The 16,408-nt window shown below is 40.6% G+C and overlaps 1 protein-coding gene across 3 annotated transcripts in view; it reads left to right on the forward strand.

Moving 5' to 3' along the window:
• RABGAP1 (RAB GTPase activating protein 1) overlaps positions 1 to 16,408 on the forward strand; it is a 175,560-nt gene that overhangs the window by 50,287 nt on the left and 108,865 nt on the right. For 2 of the 3 annotated variants that reach the window (XM_049774125.1, XM_049774126.1), the window contains exons 3-9: positions 254 to 488; positions 1,761 to 1,965; positions 5,281 to 5,455; positions 6,506 to 6,663; positions 12,809 to 12,919; positions 13,220 to 13,286; positions 13,993 to 14,095. In XM_049774125.1, the coding sequence (XP_049630082.1) occupies positions 254 to 488; positions 1,761 to 1,965; positions 5,281 to 5,455; positions 6,506 to 6,663; positions 12,809 to 12,919; positions 13,220 to 13,286; positions 13,993 to 14,095 (1,054 nt within the window). The remainder of the gene's footprint in view (positions 1 to 253; positions 489 to 1,760; positions 1,966 to 5,280; positions 5,456 to 6,505; positions 6,664 to 12,808; positions 12,920 to 13,219; positions 13,287 to 13,992; positions 14,096 to 16,408) is intronic. The other variant, XM_049774127.1, reaches the window with a different exon arrangement.

The following is a 16,408-nucleotide window of genomic DNA, read 5'->3' on the forward strand; positions in this document are numbered from 1 at the left end:
CATTTTCACCCTCTGGGTATTAGTCTCAAATTCAGTACACTCAAGGAAAACTGAACTAAGAGCAGCTGCAGGTCTTTACTGCATTATCATGATTTGTACTAGGTTTGTTTTTTCCTTACTCTATTTTTAAAGGAACATTCAGAAGATGTCTTTGTATCAAAAGAACTGTTGATGGTCTTTTCTAGAATGCAGACCTATTTTAATCAGTGGTGGCCTGTCTTCTTTGCTGATTGCGTGTATTTGTGCGCCTTAGATTATAGGGAATGGAAGTGAGCAGCAGCTGCAGAAAGAGCTAGCAGATGTGCTGATGGATCCTCCAATGGATGACCAGCTGGGGGACAAGGAGCTTGTGGAAAGGTCGCACCTGGATGGCGAAGGAGATGAGCCTCTTTCGAATCAACTCTCCGCATCCTCCACCATTAACCCGGTGCCATTAGTAGGGCTCCCAAAACCAGACATGAGCCTGCCGGTGAAATCTGGACAAGGAGGTTAGTATTGCTGCCTTACTCCGTAACTTAAGGTTATTATTTTTAAAATTTGAGTGAATTGAATTAATGATTGAATTAATACCCATTGCTTACTGGGTTTGGCTCAGAACTAGCAGTAAAACTATTCTCTTATGATTTCCAGAATCCTCAGATCCTACTTTAGGGAAATTATTAGAGATAATCAATGTTCCATTCTGATTTCCCTTTAATACCTTGTCAGTTATGAGCAAGAGAGGGAAAGTAGGTAAATAATGTCGAGAGTTTTTGGAAGCAGTTTAAAGATTTTTTCCGAGAAAGAGGGGATTGAAGGAATGATGACAAAACAGAAGGAAATGATTGGTACAAATATGTGTGCTGCTCTGAGGAAAAATTCCCACCTTGAAAAAGAGAGGAAAGACTGATCAAGAAAGGAGAAAACGGGCCATTATAAAAGATTACTGGGAGAGGCATGAGTGATAGCACAGTGGTAAGGTGTTTGCCTTGCATGTGTCCAGTACAGGATGGACCCCAGTTCGAATCCCGGCATCCCATATGGTCCCCGAGCCTGCCAAGAGCGACTCTGAGTGCAGAGCCAGGAGTACCTTGGGTGTGACCCAAACCCAAAAACAAACAAACAAAAAACAATAAAAGCTCACTGGGAAAAGTAAGATAGTAAAGTTATACTTATAGTGTACAATTGGAGAATTGGGATAACTTAATATAGTGATAAGATAATGAAAGAAGTAGGGGCCCGGGCGGTGGCGCTAGAGGTAAGGTGCCTGCCTTGCCTGCGCTAGCCTTGGACGGACTGGTTTGATGCCCCGGGGTCCCATATGGTCCCCCAAGCCAGGAGTGACTTCTGAGCGCATAGCCAGGAGTAACCCCTGAGGGTCACCCACCGGGTGTGGCCCAAAAACAAAACAAACAAAAAAAAGATAATGAAAGAAGTACTTATAACTGCAGATCAGAAGTAAGGCTAGAGAAAGATTTTCAGAGTGCTAAAATTTTAAGTAGATTTTTTCCTGTCCATGTAAAGTTATCAAGTCAGAGCAGATGGGAAAAGGCAGCTAAATCACATCTAAGACTCAAGTTAGATTAGGGATTGACACATTTTGGCATCAGTAGAGTCGAGTATGACATGTCTTTTTCCAGGGGACATTTTCTCGGGTACTGGCAGATGAGCTCAAGACTTAACTTTAGAACTTAGATGTAACTTCTACAAGAAGTTTATTTGATACTCATATCAATAAAGCATCAAAAGGAAAGCGCCCACCTGCTCTGCATCTCTTTCAGATTCCGGCGAGTCGAGTCCCTTCACACCCGTGGCTGACGAGGACAGCGTAGTTTTCAGTAAACTAACTTACTTAGGCTGTGCCTCGGTGAATGCCCCCAGGAGTGAGGTGGAGGCCTTACGGATGATGTCCATCTTACGAAGCCAGCTGCAGATTTCACTAGATGTGACCTTATCGGTGCCGAATGTATCAGAAGGGACTGTGAGGTAAGGCCAGTTTCTAGGTGTGTTTATAACATTTGATTACTTGGTTTATTGATTCGTTTAGTTTTTGATCCATACAGTGTTTTGAGTAGTTTGAGCTTCCTCCTGGGACTTTGAAAAGTTTTATGGGTTCTCTCCTGAAGTACCTGGGAGCCCAGGGCCATTCTTAGTGATTTTTAGTCCTGAGATAAGACCTGGTGATTAAATACTCAGATTTGCAGTGCTACAACTCAAAATCGGGGGGCCTCACGAGATATGGCCCATTTTCCAGCCCAGTCCTCTTAATTTGTTTTGGTTTTGGGGCCATGCCTGGTGGTGCTCAGGGCTACTTCTGGCTCTGCACTAAAGGATCACTCGTGGCGTATTTCAGGAACTATATATGGATGATGTTAGGGTTTAAACCTGAGTCAACCATGTCCTAATGCTGTGACCCTGCCCTCATTTTTAAAAAATTTAAAAGTTCATATTGCTCACAGAGAGTATTGGAGACAGGGAAGCTATCATTAAAAGTACTTGTTCCTTTAAAAAAATATGTATGTGTGTATATATATATATATATATATATATATATATATATATAAATAAAAATTTTTAAAAAAGAAAAAGCATTAGCTAAAAAAAAACTAGCTAAAAATAGCTAGTTTGTGAAAACTTAAATAGGTTTTAGGGGTTCTCATAAGCTTGGAACATAAGGAAATTGGACTGCTTGAAGTTTGCAAGCAGTTTTGTTTTTCATTGCCTGTGTGATGGTCAGACTACACTGCCACATACCCAGGAACTGGTGAGCTGGTTTTTCTCTGGCAGAGGTAGTATCGGATTGTGAGTTGCAGAAGTCAGTTCTTGTAGGTTCTACTCCTGAGCCCCATCTCTTCAGCGCCAGGTAGACATCCTTCAGTTGACAAATGCAGTAAAATCTTGGTTAATTAAGACCTTCTATGTATTTGTATGTGTTTTATGTTTCGGTATGCCTATATGTATATGTAATATAACTATAACTATTAGAATAATTTTTTTTTCCTTTGGCAGTGCTAGAGGGCTTCAGGGTTAAGCTGGGAGGTGCTTTGGAAGGCCTGAGATTTTACATGGCTACCTGGAGTGTGATGTGCCCTCATGTGCTCCAGCTCTAAGCATCTGCCCTTCCTTGAATCAGCAAATTTGTCTGTTTGGGGGGCACACCTGGCAGTGCTTAGAGCTTGCCCTGGCACTCTGCTCAGAGATCGTTCCTTGGTGGTCTCGGTATCTTATGGGGTGCAGTAAAACCCAGGTCAGCCATGTGCAAGGCACACCTTATCTGCCGCAGTGCCGAGTTTTTAGAGAGTTTATCTAAAAAAGCGAAATCAGGTCCTTTTCTTTAGGGTTTTCTTTTTGTTTGTTTAGTTTTTTTTGTTTTGGGGTCACACCCACGGCTCTCGGGTACTCTTGGCTCTTCACTCAGAAATCATTCCTGGCAGGCTTGGGGGACCATATGGGATACCAGGGATCGAATCAGGGTCCATCCTTGGTCAACTGCTGTAAGGCAAATGCCCTACCACTGTGCTCCATCCCTTCTAGGTATTTGTGTGTGTGTGTGTGGTTTTTGGGCTATACCCGTTTGACACTCAGGAGTTACTCTTGGCTATGAGCTCAGAAATCACTCCTGGCTTGGGACCATATGGGACACTGGGGGATCGAACCATGGTCTGTCCTACACTAGCACTTTCGAGGTATTTTTGTTTTTTTCCACCCACCCCCCCTTCTAGGTATTTTTAACAGAGCTCTTTTATTTTATCTGTAGTCCTGACCTGTTAAGTGCTGCAGTTGCATAGTTTGTTTCCAGCCCTTTCATAGTTATATACTCAATGAACAGAACAGAGTTTAAATGTTGGAACTAGTACATAACATATTTGTTGCATGAATAAGGTTTTGAATAAGTGACATCCTTTTGACTTGCAATTCATTGCATCCTCTTGGTTTGCTTTTTTGTTGATATTTTTAGAGCCACACATTACTATGCTCAGGATTTATTCCTGGTGGGCTCAGGGACCACATAAGGGATGGGAGATCAACAAAGTTAGACTTTGTACTATTTCTCTAACCTCTTTCGTTTTTTTTTTTATTCAAGGGGTTGTTAACATTTTGTATCATCGTTCCTTATGAGTTAAGACATACTTCCCTCTGGTAAAACCCATTAAAAAATTTTTTTTTTGGTTTTGAGCTATATATATAGTGAGTTGGGTTAATACAGGCTCTGCACTCAGGAATCATTCGTGGCAGGCTCAGGGAACCATACAGGATGCTAGGGATTGAAACTGGGTCAGCTGTGTGCTTGGCAAATACCCTACCCACTATTAAGGCTCAAGCCTCAGCCGTTTTAATTTTTTTTTTTTTTTTTTTTTTTTGGTTTTTGGGTCACACCCAGCAGCGCTCAGGGGTAAGTAACTCCTGGCTCTATGCTCAGAAACCGCCCCTGGCAAGCACAGGGGACCATGTGGGATGCCGGGATTTGAACCAATGACCTTCTGCATGAAAGGTAAATGCCTTACCTCCATGCTATCTCTCCTGCCCCTGTTTTAAATTTTTTGTTTGTTTTTTGGGCCACACCCATCGGTGTTCAGAATTTACGCCTGGCTCTGCACTCATAAATTGCTGATGTTCTGAACCATAATCTTTTGTTTCGTTTTTGAACTACACCTCGTCTCAGGGCTTACCCCTGGCTCTGCATTCAGAGCCTACCCTGGTAGGCTTGGGGAACCATATTTGCTGGGGATTAATCCCAGGTCAGTCATGTGTGAGGCAAAAGCCCTCTTCATTGTGCTGTTGCTTAGGACTCTACCATTTAAATTTTTTTGTTTTGTTTGTCTTTTAGGCCACATCAGTGGTACTCAGTCTATACTTCTGGTTCTACATTCAGGGCTCACTTCTTGTGTGCTCCAGGAACTAAGTGGCATGCTGGAGTTGAACCTTGTCAACTGTATGCACGACAAACACCTATCTGTTACGTTAATCACTCTGACCAGCCTCCAGATGCTCAGTATTATCTGTTTTGGTTTAGTCTTCAGTTATAAGCATATAGATAAGAAGCATATGTATTTATTCTGTTGTTTATACATTGATGATTACTGCCCAAACATTGGAATTTTGCAGTTTTTCAAACCATAGCACTGTGTAATCAATAATATAAGGAACTCACATGACTGATTTATCAAAACTTAACATACCAAAAATGGTTTGTATGATCTTGCTAAAATGGTGAAAGGTGTGTTTTTAATCATAACATGGATAAAGTGAAAACATGCCTTTATTCTAATAGCTTTTTTTTCTGTTTGTGTGTATAAACAGACTCTTAGATCCTCAGACAAACACTGAAATCGCAAACTACCCTATCTACAAAATCCTCTTCTGTGTCAGAGGGCATGATGGAACTCCTGAAAGTGACTGCTTTGCTTTCACTGAGAGCCATTACAATGCAGAGCTCTTCAGGATACATGTCTTCCGCTGTGAAATACAAGAAGCCGTAAGTCCCTAAAAGAAAACTGCCTTCAGTTGAAACATCACCTGTTCCCTTGTTCCCTCACTGTGATGAAATGATATTAATGTTTATTTTGGCCATTGGTTATCCAGATGACATTCTCTGCTAGTGTTTCATTTTTTTCAGCTAATGAATAGACATATTTTTAAATATTTTATGTATTTACATAAAGTTTGTTTAACTAGAACTTCGCTGTTGCTAAGAGCAGACTAGTGTTGCTTCTTTTAAAATCTTTTTTTAATTTTATTAAAGCACCATAATTTACAAAGTTATTTATAGTTTTAGACATAAAAAAGTCCCAACACTCAGTGTCACTTCTTTCTCTTTATTTTTTTTACCCCTGCTTTTGGGTTGTATTCAACAATGCTGAGGGCTTTCTCTTGGCTCTGCAGTCAGAATTACTTCTGGCAGTATCCAGGGGTCCTTATGGGATGCTGGGATTGAACCTTGATGAGCACCATACAAAGGCAATCACCCTCCTCACTGATACCACTCCAGCCCCAGTGCTGCTTCTTGATTGGATTACTTGGTTTTTTTTTTTTGTTTTTTTTTTTTTTTCCAGCAATGGCACTGCTGCAAGTTGTTCTTTTGTATTTGATTTTTTTGTTTTTGTTTTTGGGCCACACCCAGCGGTGCTCAGGCTGTCTGCTCAGAAATAGCTCCTGGCAGGCAGGGGGACCATATGGGACACCGGGATTCGAACCAACCACCTTTGGTCCTGGATCGGCTGCTTGCAAGGCAAACGCTGCTGTGCTATCTCTCTGGGCCCGTGTTTGATTTTTATTGGAATAAACCTATGCAGAAAGTTTCAACAATCTAGTGAGCCATTTTTTATTTGAATTTCTATGTTTTACAAACATTTATTTAAAAAGAGTTCTTTTTGCTGATTTCTAGCACTGCTTGGTTTATAGGCATTAGTTTACCCAAAAACTTAGTAGGTGAAAGAGGAATTATGCTTTCTAATCAAGTTAGGCCTTATAAATAAGTCTTCAACATCTGTGATAACAACCTCTTTTCTAACTTACCTGGTTGTAGGTAAGCCGGATACTTTATAGTTTCGCCACTGCTTTCCGTCGTTCTGCCAAGCAGACTCCACTTTCAGCCACAGCTGCACCTCAGACTCCTGACAGTGACATCTTTACCTTCTCTGTGTCTTTAGAAATAAAAGAAGATGATGGTAAAGGTTATTTTAGGTAGGACATCTTGTTTCCATTTGCTTTCTTTGAATTTTTTTTTGTTTTTGATTTTGGGTCACACTCGATGGTGCTCAGGGGTTACTCCTGGCTGTCTGCTCAGATATAGCTCCTGGCAGGCACAGGGGACCATATGGGACACCGGGATTCAAACCAACCACCTTTGGTCCAGGATTGGCTGCTTGCAAGGCAAATGCTACTGTGCTATCTCTCCGGGCCCTGCTTTCTTTGAATTTTTAATCTCCATACAGCATGTTGAAGGAAGGTTTTGCATCAGATTATATAACTTCTACACTATAAAGTCATTACTTTCAGAGGTGAAGGTTTTATGAATGTAAATGATATAAAGGAAATAGGCAGGTTTGCATGGTCAATATTTGGAGTTTTAATTGGTACAAAGAACCATGGAGTAACAATAAGAGCTTAATTTTAGCAACCATTAGCAACATAACATTTTCCAAGTTTCTTTATATCTCCTAAATGCAGTTTCTCTGGTTACAAATTAAGTCCTAACTTAACATTTTAGAGTTGTAGGAATGGAAAGATAGCACAGGAGGTGAGGCACTTGCCTTGCATGTGGCTGACCTGTCTTCAAAATCTGGTCATTGAAGTCCTCAGAAGTGACCCAGAGCACAGAGCAGAAGGAATCCCTGAGCACCTTCATGTGTGGCCCCAAAACAAAAGATATAATTACAGGAATAAAATTCCAGTGGTAAAGTTCTTTAGAACTTGCTTAGTGTTCACAAGTTTGATCCGTATCACAAGACTCCCAAGCACTTTTGGGAGTAACTCTTTTGGCCCCCCAAAAAACTCCCTTACCTGATCACTGCATCTCCTGGCCAGCACAGCCAGGACAGGCATTTTGGAAGCAGGCCTTAAGATAAATATATAGGAGTGTGAGAGATTTCTTTAGCTCTAGAGAGTTAGCTAGCTAGCATTGTGATGCTCCTAATTCAACTTCCATTGCTATATGGCCCCTCTGGAGTGTATACCTATATTGAGAGATGACTGATACTTCCCTCCTAATTGACATCACAAAAAATGTTGTTTTTCAGTTCTAATTAGTAGTTTCAGATAGAATACTCTTTTCTCCAGTAATTACCTAAAATGGTTAAAATTAAATTTCAATTAAAATGCACTATTTAAGGTACATTGTTTGATAAACTGTTAACTCTCTGTCTCCCTTCAAAGACTTATCTTTGAAGGGATTTATCTTGCCAGATGGTGGCCAATTTAGTGTGCATGAAATTGTGCCCTCTGTTTACTCATTGGCTATGTTTCTCATCTCAGAGAATAATGTGCTCTTTCTTGCAGTATACATTCATTCCTAGGAAAGTAGAATTTATAATTATAACTTTTCCTCCTTTTTAAGAAGTTTTAAAAATTATTTCCCCCTTTATTGAACGTAATGTCTACAGATCCCAGTTCTAAGCTTCAATTTCAAATAGAAAAGATTTCTAAGCTCTGTTAGAAGAGGATGACTAGGATAATGACTTATCATTCTGAGATTAGGCATATTCAAAGTGGTCAGATTCACAAACATCCCTGGTCTGTTTACTCTTGGGCCATAGAAAAAGATCCTGATGGTCACATTTGTTACAGCTTTGATCTTTGTTATATGGTTTATTGACTTTCTAGTTTATGGTGTGCGTAACCTAATACTATGATGGAAACATTCAAGAGTATACCTTCCTTCTTAGATTTGAACTTGGCAAATAAAACTCCTCTTGTCTATTTTCTGATAGTCTAGGAATTTTCTGCAGAAATAATCTCTGAGGTGGCCCAGAGCTATTAATCGGAATTAAAACATTATATATATATATATAATTTTTCAAAAGTGGCTGAAGGGTCTTGAGAAATTGTTCAGTGGCTAAGCTGTTTGCCTTGTACACACCAAGCTGTATTTGATCTCCTGAGTTCCACGGTTTCCCAAACACCACCATTATACCTAAGTGCAAACCCCCGAGTAACCCCTGAGATGTGACATAAAAACAAACAACAAATGATTGGGCTTAGGATGAGAGAATATAGTGGCTAATTATTGCCAGGAGTGATCCCCGAGTGCAGGGATCTGGAGTAGTATGCTCTCTCTATTATAGCCCCTGCCTAAGTTCATTTTTGTTGTTGTTGTTGTTTTTTGTTTTTCAGGCCACACCAGGCGGTGCTCAGGAGTTATTCCTGGCTCTTGTGCTGAGAAATCACTCCTGGTAGGCTCGGGGGACCATATGGGATGCCAGGGATTGAACCCTGGTCCATCCCAGGTCAACCACTTGCAAGGCAAATGCCCTACCACTGTGCTATCACCTGGGCCCCCGCAAGTTGATTTTTTTATAGCCCTGATTTTATTCCTTAAAGCAAAATACCAAAGATGGCAATAACTCAGTATCTTTATTCAGTGGGAATTAAGTGTTTTTCATTTTCAGATTTTCAAATGACTTACTTTTGCACTCAATTCATTGATATTATTCAGTGATAAATGACAGGACCCCTTGATATCAGTAAAGTGAAATTTCATGGATTGATTATTCTTCCAACTCTCCCTCTTAATGTGCCTTTCCTTCCCCTTTCCCTTTAGGACTCAGGACACCAGGGAGAGCTTGATATTGTTGTTGCTGTTTTAAATAAAGCTGAAAGATAAGGTTGTATTTAGTTTGGAGGTAGGAAGATTGTGTTTTGTTTTTTTTGTTTGTTTTTGTTTTGTTTCTTTAAAGTATTGAGATGGGGTTAGAGAAATAGTACAGTGGTATGGCACTTGACTTGCATGTGACCCAAGTTTGATCCCCAGCATCTTGAATGCTTTGGTGGCCACACCTGGTGGTGCTCATGGATTACTCTTGGCTCTGCACTCAGGTGTGTTAGGGCTTAGGGAAATATATGGGATGGTAGGGTTCAAACCCAAGTTATCTGTGTGCAAGCCAAGTGCCCTATCCACTGTACTATTGCTCTGGCCCAATGTTTACAGTTTTATGTACAGATCCTGTGTCTCAATACCACCCAAATATCTGCACCCCTCCAGGGCCCTTATAATTTACAGCCTACTTGCCCTCTTTCCAATTTGGTAGCCTCAGATTTTATATCCAGGACTCTGTTCTGACTTTGCTATCCTCTTGAGAGCTTGTGTGTGTGTGTGTGTGTGTGTGTGTGTGTGTGTGTGTGTGTGTGTGTGTGTGTGTGTGTGTGTGTGTTTGGGAGGTGGGGTATGTTTGAACAGAAGCCTCAGGAGCTACTCTAGACTGTATTGGGGAATGGGGGTGGGGTCACTCATGGTAGGTTTCAAAAGACCACACATTGCTAGGGATTGAACTGGGATCAGCTACATGCAAGGCAAGTACCTTTACTCTCTCTAGACCAAAATTATATATAATGAAACTTCCCTAGAGCAGACTAGTGTGTCAGTTAACAATTGAAAATTCAGAAAAAAAAATTCAGATGTTTCATTCCCCTGTAGGTAAACATTTCATCAATCTCAAATGTAAGTTTGACAGGCAATTTTTCTTTGCAAGCTTTTGATTTCCTATGATAAGATTTTTTGGTTGATAGGGGAAATCACAGTGATGCTTAGAACTTACTTCAGGCTTTGTGCTCAGGCATCACTCCTAGCTTTGTGTTCAGGGATTACTCCTGGCAGGGTCGAGAGGAACCATATGAAGTGCAAGGGATAGGCCACGTGTTAAGCAAATGCCTTACCACTTTACTGTTGCTCTCGCCCAGTCTTTGATCATCTAATCTATGTGATGTTTTCTTAATTGGTTACCATATAACTGGGCTTCAACCCAAGTTAATTTCTGCAGAGCTTCTTTTTAGGAGGTCCAAGGACTTGGGCTACACCTTATAGTGCTCAGGGCATAATCCAGTTGAATCTTTGCATGTGGTGGTGCTTGGAGATCATATATGGTGCCAGAATTGAACCCTGTTGGCTTCATACAAGCAAAGACCTTAGCCCCCTTGACCAGCTTTCCAGTCCCAGAGCTGCTGTTAAATTTAAATCGATAGTCAGAACTGTCTTGTAACCCTTTATTATAGTTTCTAATGGTTCAGTACTGTTATCTTTAATGTGTGCAATAGTAAGACAGTTTAGATTTGCTGCAGATTAACTTACTGCCAGAGACAGATGTTTGCATTCGAGAGCGAAAGAAAGTACTGTGACAGACTAGAACATTATTTTGGTAAATGCATTTTAAGAATACTTTAATTTTTTTCTTAAATCATTAGTGTTATTTTTATAATTACATATGCATACAGTAAGGCTATTTTTTACTTAAGTGTTCAGCAGCACCAAAAAAAGGGGGGGGGGGAGAGATAGCACAGCGGTCAGGAGTAATCCCTGAGCGCTGCCGGGTATGACCCAAAAACCTCCCCAAAAAAGGAAAAAGTGTTCAGCAGCAGATAATATTGACCATATTGTCTTTAAATTCTATTTCTTTGACAATACCTCATTCCAAAATTCAAAGGAAGTTTTCTTTTTTATTATCTTATTTAAACACTGAATACAAGGTTATTCATAAACAGATTTTTTCACAGATAGAAATATTTTCACAGGTATTATTCACTGAGTTTTAGTCATGCAATGTATATGCAGTGCACCTTTCACACCACCAGTTGTCCAGTTCCCCCCACTTCTAAAGGAATTCTTTGAACAAGATGTCTTCTTTATTAGTAGGTGATCATTTTTGAAAAACTAGTGACTAAATGTAAAAAGTGAAAAAAGACATTTTTTTTGTGTTCTAGTAGGCCAGATGCCATACCTAGATATTTTACAAATATTCAGCTTTATAACTAAAGATCTTTAGTTTATTGAATTATTTTAATTTAATGTTTAATTTCTGTTTGCAGTTTTATTTTCACAATAGCAGAAACTACATTTAAAGTTATGTGTTAGGGGAAAATAGAGTAGTTTTTTTTAGCTTTTATAGTTAATTGGATGGCACAGTAAGGATTATATTCTCACATCATGTGGTTGGTAACAAGATAAATATATAGGGGCCAGAGAGATAGCATGAAGGTAAGGCGTTTGCCTTTCATGCAGAAGGTCATTGGTTTGAATCCAGGCATCCCATATGGTCCCCCAACCCTGCCAGGAGCGATTTCTGAGCGTGGAGCCAGGAGTAACCCCTAAGCGCTGCCGGGTGAGACCCAAAAACCAAAAAATAAATCAATAAATAAATATAAATATAAATATCTTGTGGGCCACACCCTCTAGCACTTGGGGGTTACTTCTGGCTTTGAATTCAAGTAATTACTCCTGTCAGACTCGGGGAACCTTATGGGATGCCGGGGATCAAACCCAGGTTGGCTGTATCTAAGGCAAAAGACTTACCCACTGTGCTATCACTCCAGCCCCTCTAAAGCTTTACTTTGATATTTGAGCTGTATTCAGCAGTGCTCAGAACTTACTCCTAGTTCTATGCTCAGGGATCACTCCTGGTGATGCTCAGGGAATATTTATATGGTACCAGGGATCTAACCACAGTTGGACACATGCATAACCAGCACCTTATCCCTTTCACTATTCTAATTATGTTTTGATTTTTTTAATTAATTTTGGATATCAAATATGTAAAGCTTGTCATCTTCCACTAGGCTACAGAAGCAGTCCTATTAGGATTAAAGAACCCGGCCCTATAAAAATCAAAACCTCTGGGCCAAAGAGGTAGTGTAAGCGGTAGGGCGTTTGCCTTGCACACACTAACCTAGAATGGACCACGGTTCTATTCCCCGGCATCCCATATGGTCCCCCAAGCCAGGAGCAATTTCTGAGCGCATAGCCAAGAGTAACCAACCCCTGAGCATCACCGGGGTGGCCCATAAACCAAAAAAAAAAAAAAAAAAAGAAAAGAAAATAATAATAATAATAGTCGAAACCTGTGGCACAAAAAAAAAATTTGAAACCTCTTTCCTTAGTATATTTAGTATAAAGGCTCCCAAATTTATCTGGCCTACTGCCTTCTTTTCAGATAAAAAGAAAAAAAATGTTTAGCATCTCTGGAAGCAAACAAATAGGAAATGTTCCCCAGTTGCGCCCAAGGCTGCTTTCACCCTCTGGATGGTTCTAGTGCCCTCCAGTGGGTAATATCACCTGCTTAGGGAAACTTCCCTGTTTTCACAAAAGTGCTTTGCAAAATTAATGGAATGTATTGTTCTACAGTGCAGTTCCTAAAGATAAGGACAGACAATGCTTTAAATTACGCCAAGGGATTGATAAGAAGATTGTTATCTATGTGCAACAAACAACTAATAAAGAACTGGCAATTGAAAGGTAAACATTTACAAAATGTATTTCTGGAATATTTTGTTCAGAGGGAATTCTTTTGATTCTTAAAGTGAATACATTATTCACTTTAAGTTTACTCCCATATGTCACGAATTATGCTGACTTGAATCATTGTTTAAAAGATAAGTACAGAATTTGCTATTCAAAGAAGGATTATTTTTAGTAACATGAACTAATTGATCATTTTATGTGTCCCTTTTCCTACTAGTTAAGAGTTATTTTAAATTACCTGACTTAAACCTTTTTCCAAATTTATGTCAGTTCTTTTTTTTTTTTTTTTAATAGATGTTTTGGGCTTCTCCTTAGTCCTGGAAAAGATGTAAAAAATAGTGACATGCACTTACTAGATTTGGTAAGAATTACATTTTTCATTTCTTAAAGGTTATTTTATCTCACTTGAATCTAATTAATGCATTTATGGTATGCTGTAAGTTATAAGACTTCTATAAGCAAATGTAATGGCAAATTTTTATGTTTGGCTTTTCTGTTTACTAATCTGCTCTACCCCTCCTTATTTTAACCTGAATTTCCTGGCTGTATGTTGGTATTGATTCCACTTTTCTTTCCTGTTGCGATGTGACAATTAGTCCAAGAAATACAAATGTTATTGAGGGAGGACAGTATTCTAACACAAATGTGAACTAAGAGAGGATCAAGGAAGGAGATAGATTTAAAAAAAATTTTACCCTAAGAGTACAGTCGTAAATTCTTTTGAATTTATTAGCATTATTTATATTATATAAAATTCTTTGTATGTCAGTTATTCACAACAGAAGAATCAACATAATTTTAGGGAATAAACTGCCCAATCTTTTTGGGGGCATTATCTTTCTGTGTTCAGGAGCTATTCCTGGCTCTGTTCAGGAATCACTCCTGACAATACTCAGGGACCTTCTGAGATGCTGGGACTGAACCTCTGTTGGTTGCATGCAAGACAAACACCCTCCGAGCTGTGCTGTCATCTTACCCCTACCAATTTCTGTTTTCAAGGACAACAAAAAGCGTTCTGCTGTTGTTTCCTTACTTTGGGGTTAATAACTTTTTATACTTTTCATTAGGAATCTATGGGCAAAAGTTCCGATGGAAAGTCCTATGTAATTACTGGGAGCTGGAACCCAAAATCACCTCATTTTCAAGTTGTAAATGAAGAAACTCCTAAAGGTAATAGAGACGGCTGGCATTGTAAACAGTGTTTTAGTCCCATTAGACCATTTATTTTACAAATTATTTTCCCCCATTCTTTTTTTTTTTGTGTGTGTGTCTTTTTGGAGGGGGGGATGGGGTTATCCCTGGCAGTGCTCAGGGGCTGCTCCTGGCTGTACGCTCAGAAATTGCCCATAGCAGGCTCTGGGGACCGAATGGGATGCTGGGCTTCGAACCACCATCCTTCTGTATGCAAGGCAAACAACACTACCTTCATGCTATCTTTCCGGCCCTCCCTGGTTCTTTTTTATTTGGGGGGGGGCACATCTGGTGGTGCTCAGGAGACCATATGGGATGTTGGGGATCAAATGTAAGCCAGCCACATGTAAGGCAAAACACCCTACCTGCTCTGCTATTGTTCCCACCCCTATTTTCCTAATTCTTTTTGAAACCAAATGAATGGGTAGTTCTTTTCTTTTTCTTTTATTTTCTTACTGTTTTCCGACCCATAAATCAAAAGCTCTTTGAGAGTAAAATTTGACTTGTAAATAAAACCAAGTTTTTGGTCTTTGGGGGTTGGATCTCCCAAATAATACTCAGGGATAGAGAGGCACTTTCTGTGATATTTTGTCAACCATACTGGGCAGTTCAGTGCAGTGACACAAAGACTGCCAGTGCTCCCTAATAGTGTTTGAAGGGGCCCTTATGGAACTCAGGTTCAGACTTGGATCCAATATACTCAAAGCATGTGTCTGTAGATCTATCTTCCCATTACCACTTTTTTTGTTTTGTTTTGTTTTGTTTTGTTGGGGGCCATATCCAGCAGTGCTAAAGGGTTATTAAAGGCTCTGTCCTGAGGAATTACTCCTAATGGGACTCAGAACCATATGGGATGCTGGGTATCAAGACTGGGCCAGCCATGTGGAAGGCAAAGCATCCTACGTACTTTACTGTCTCTTCAGCCCTGTTTCCATTTTATTTTTAATCTCTATTTTTTTAATTTCCTGCTTTCTTTTATTCTGGGTCCTTTTTTTACATAGAGACGTACAAATTTATTTGTTGTTGGAAAGATAATATTGCTGCATATGCTTAAAAATTAAAAGGAGGGGCCGGAGTGGTGGTGCAAGCGGTAAGGCATCTGCCTTGCCTATGTTAGCCTAGGATGAACCGAGGCTTGATCCCCCAGCGTCCCATATGGTCCCCCAAGCCAGGAGCAATTTCTGAGTGCAGAGCCAGGAGTAACCCCTGAGCATCACTGGGTGTGGCCCAAAAACCAAAACAAAAAAACATTTAAAGGAATTGTAGGGAAAACTTTTGAATTTTTAATAGTCCCAGACACTATCCAAAGGGGATCACTTTGACAAGTTTTTGCAAAACTTCACAGATTGTTTATGGTAAAGTTTTGGTTTAGTGCTACATCTTGTCTGTGATCATTGCTCCTAACTCTGGATAAATGTGTGTGTTTTATTTTCTTAAGATAGTCATGTTCTGTTCTCTTTCTTTCTTTCTTTCTTTTTCTTTCTTTCTTTCTTTCTTTCTTTCTTTCTTTCTTTCTTTCTTTCTTTCTTTCTTTCCTTTCTTCTTTCTTTCTTTCTCTTTCTTTCTTTCTATTCTTTCTTTCTTTCTTCTTTCTTTCTTTCTCTTTCTTTCTTTCTTTCTTTCCTTCCTTCCTTCTTCCTTCCTTCCTTCCTTCCTTCCTTCCTTCCTTCCTTCCTTCCTTCCTTCCTTCCTTTCCTTCCTATCCTTCCTTCCTTCCTTCCTTCCTTCCTTCCTTCCTTCCTTCCTTCCTTCCTTCCTTCCTTCCTTCCTTTCTCTCTCTCTCTCTCTCTTTCTTTCTCTCTCTTTCTCTCTCTCTTTCTCTCTCTTTTCCTCCCTCCCTCACTCCCTTCCTCCCTCTCTCCTTCCCTCCCTCCGTCCTTCCCTCCCTTCCTCCCTTCCCTCCCTCCCTCCCTTCCTCCCTTCCCTCCCTTCCTCCCTCCCTCCCTCCCTTCCCTCCCTCCGTCCCTCCCTCTGTCCTTGCCTCCCTCCCTCCCTTCCCTCCCTTCCCTCCCTCTGTCCTTCCCTCCCTCCCTCCCTCCGTCCCTCCCTCTGTCCTTGCCTCCCTCCCTCCGTCCCTCCCTCCCTTCCCTCCCTCCCTCCCTCCCTACCTCCCTCCCTTCCCTCCTTCCCTCCCACCCTCCGTCCCTCCCTCCGTCCTTCCCTCCCTTCCCTCCCTACCTTCCCTCCCTCCTTCCCTTCCTTCCCTCCCTCCCTCCCTTCCCTCCCTCCCTCTCTCCCTCCCTTCCCTCCCTCCCTCCTTCCCTCCCTCCTTCCATCCCTCCCTCCGTCCCT

Source organism: Suncus etruscus, chromosome 5 (genome assembly GCF_024139225.1).
Source record: "Suncus etruscus isolate mSunEtr1 chromosome 5, mSunEtr1.pri.cur, whole genome shotgun sequence".
Taxonomy (NCBI): Eukaryota; Metazoa; Chordata; class Mammalia; order Eulipotyphla; family Soricidae; genus Suncus; species Suncus etruscus.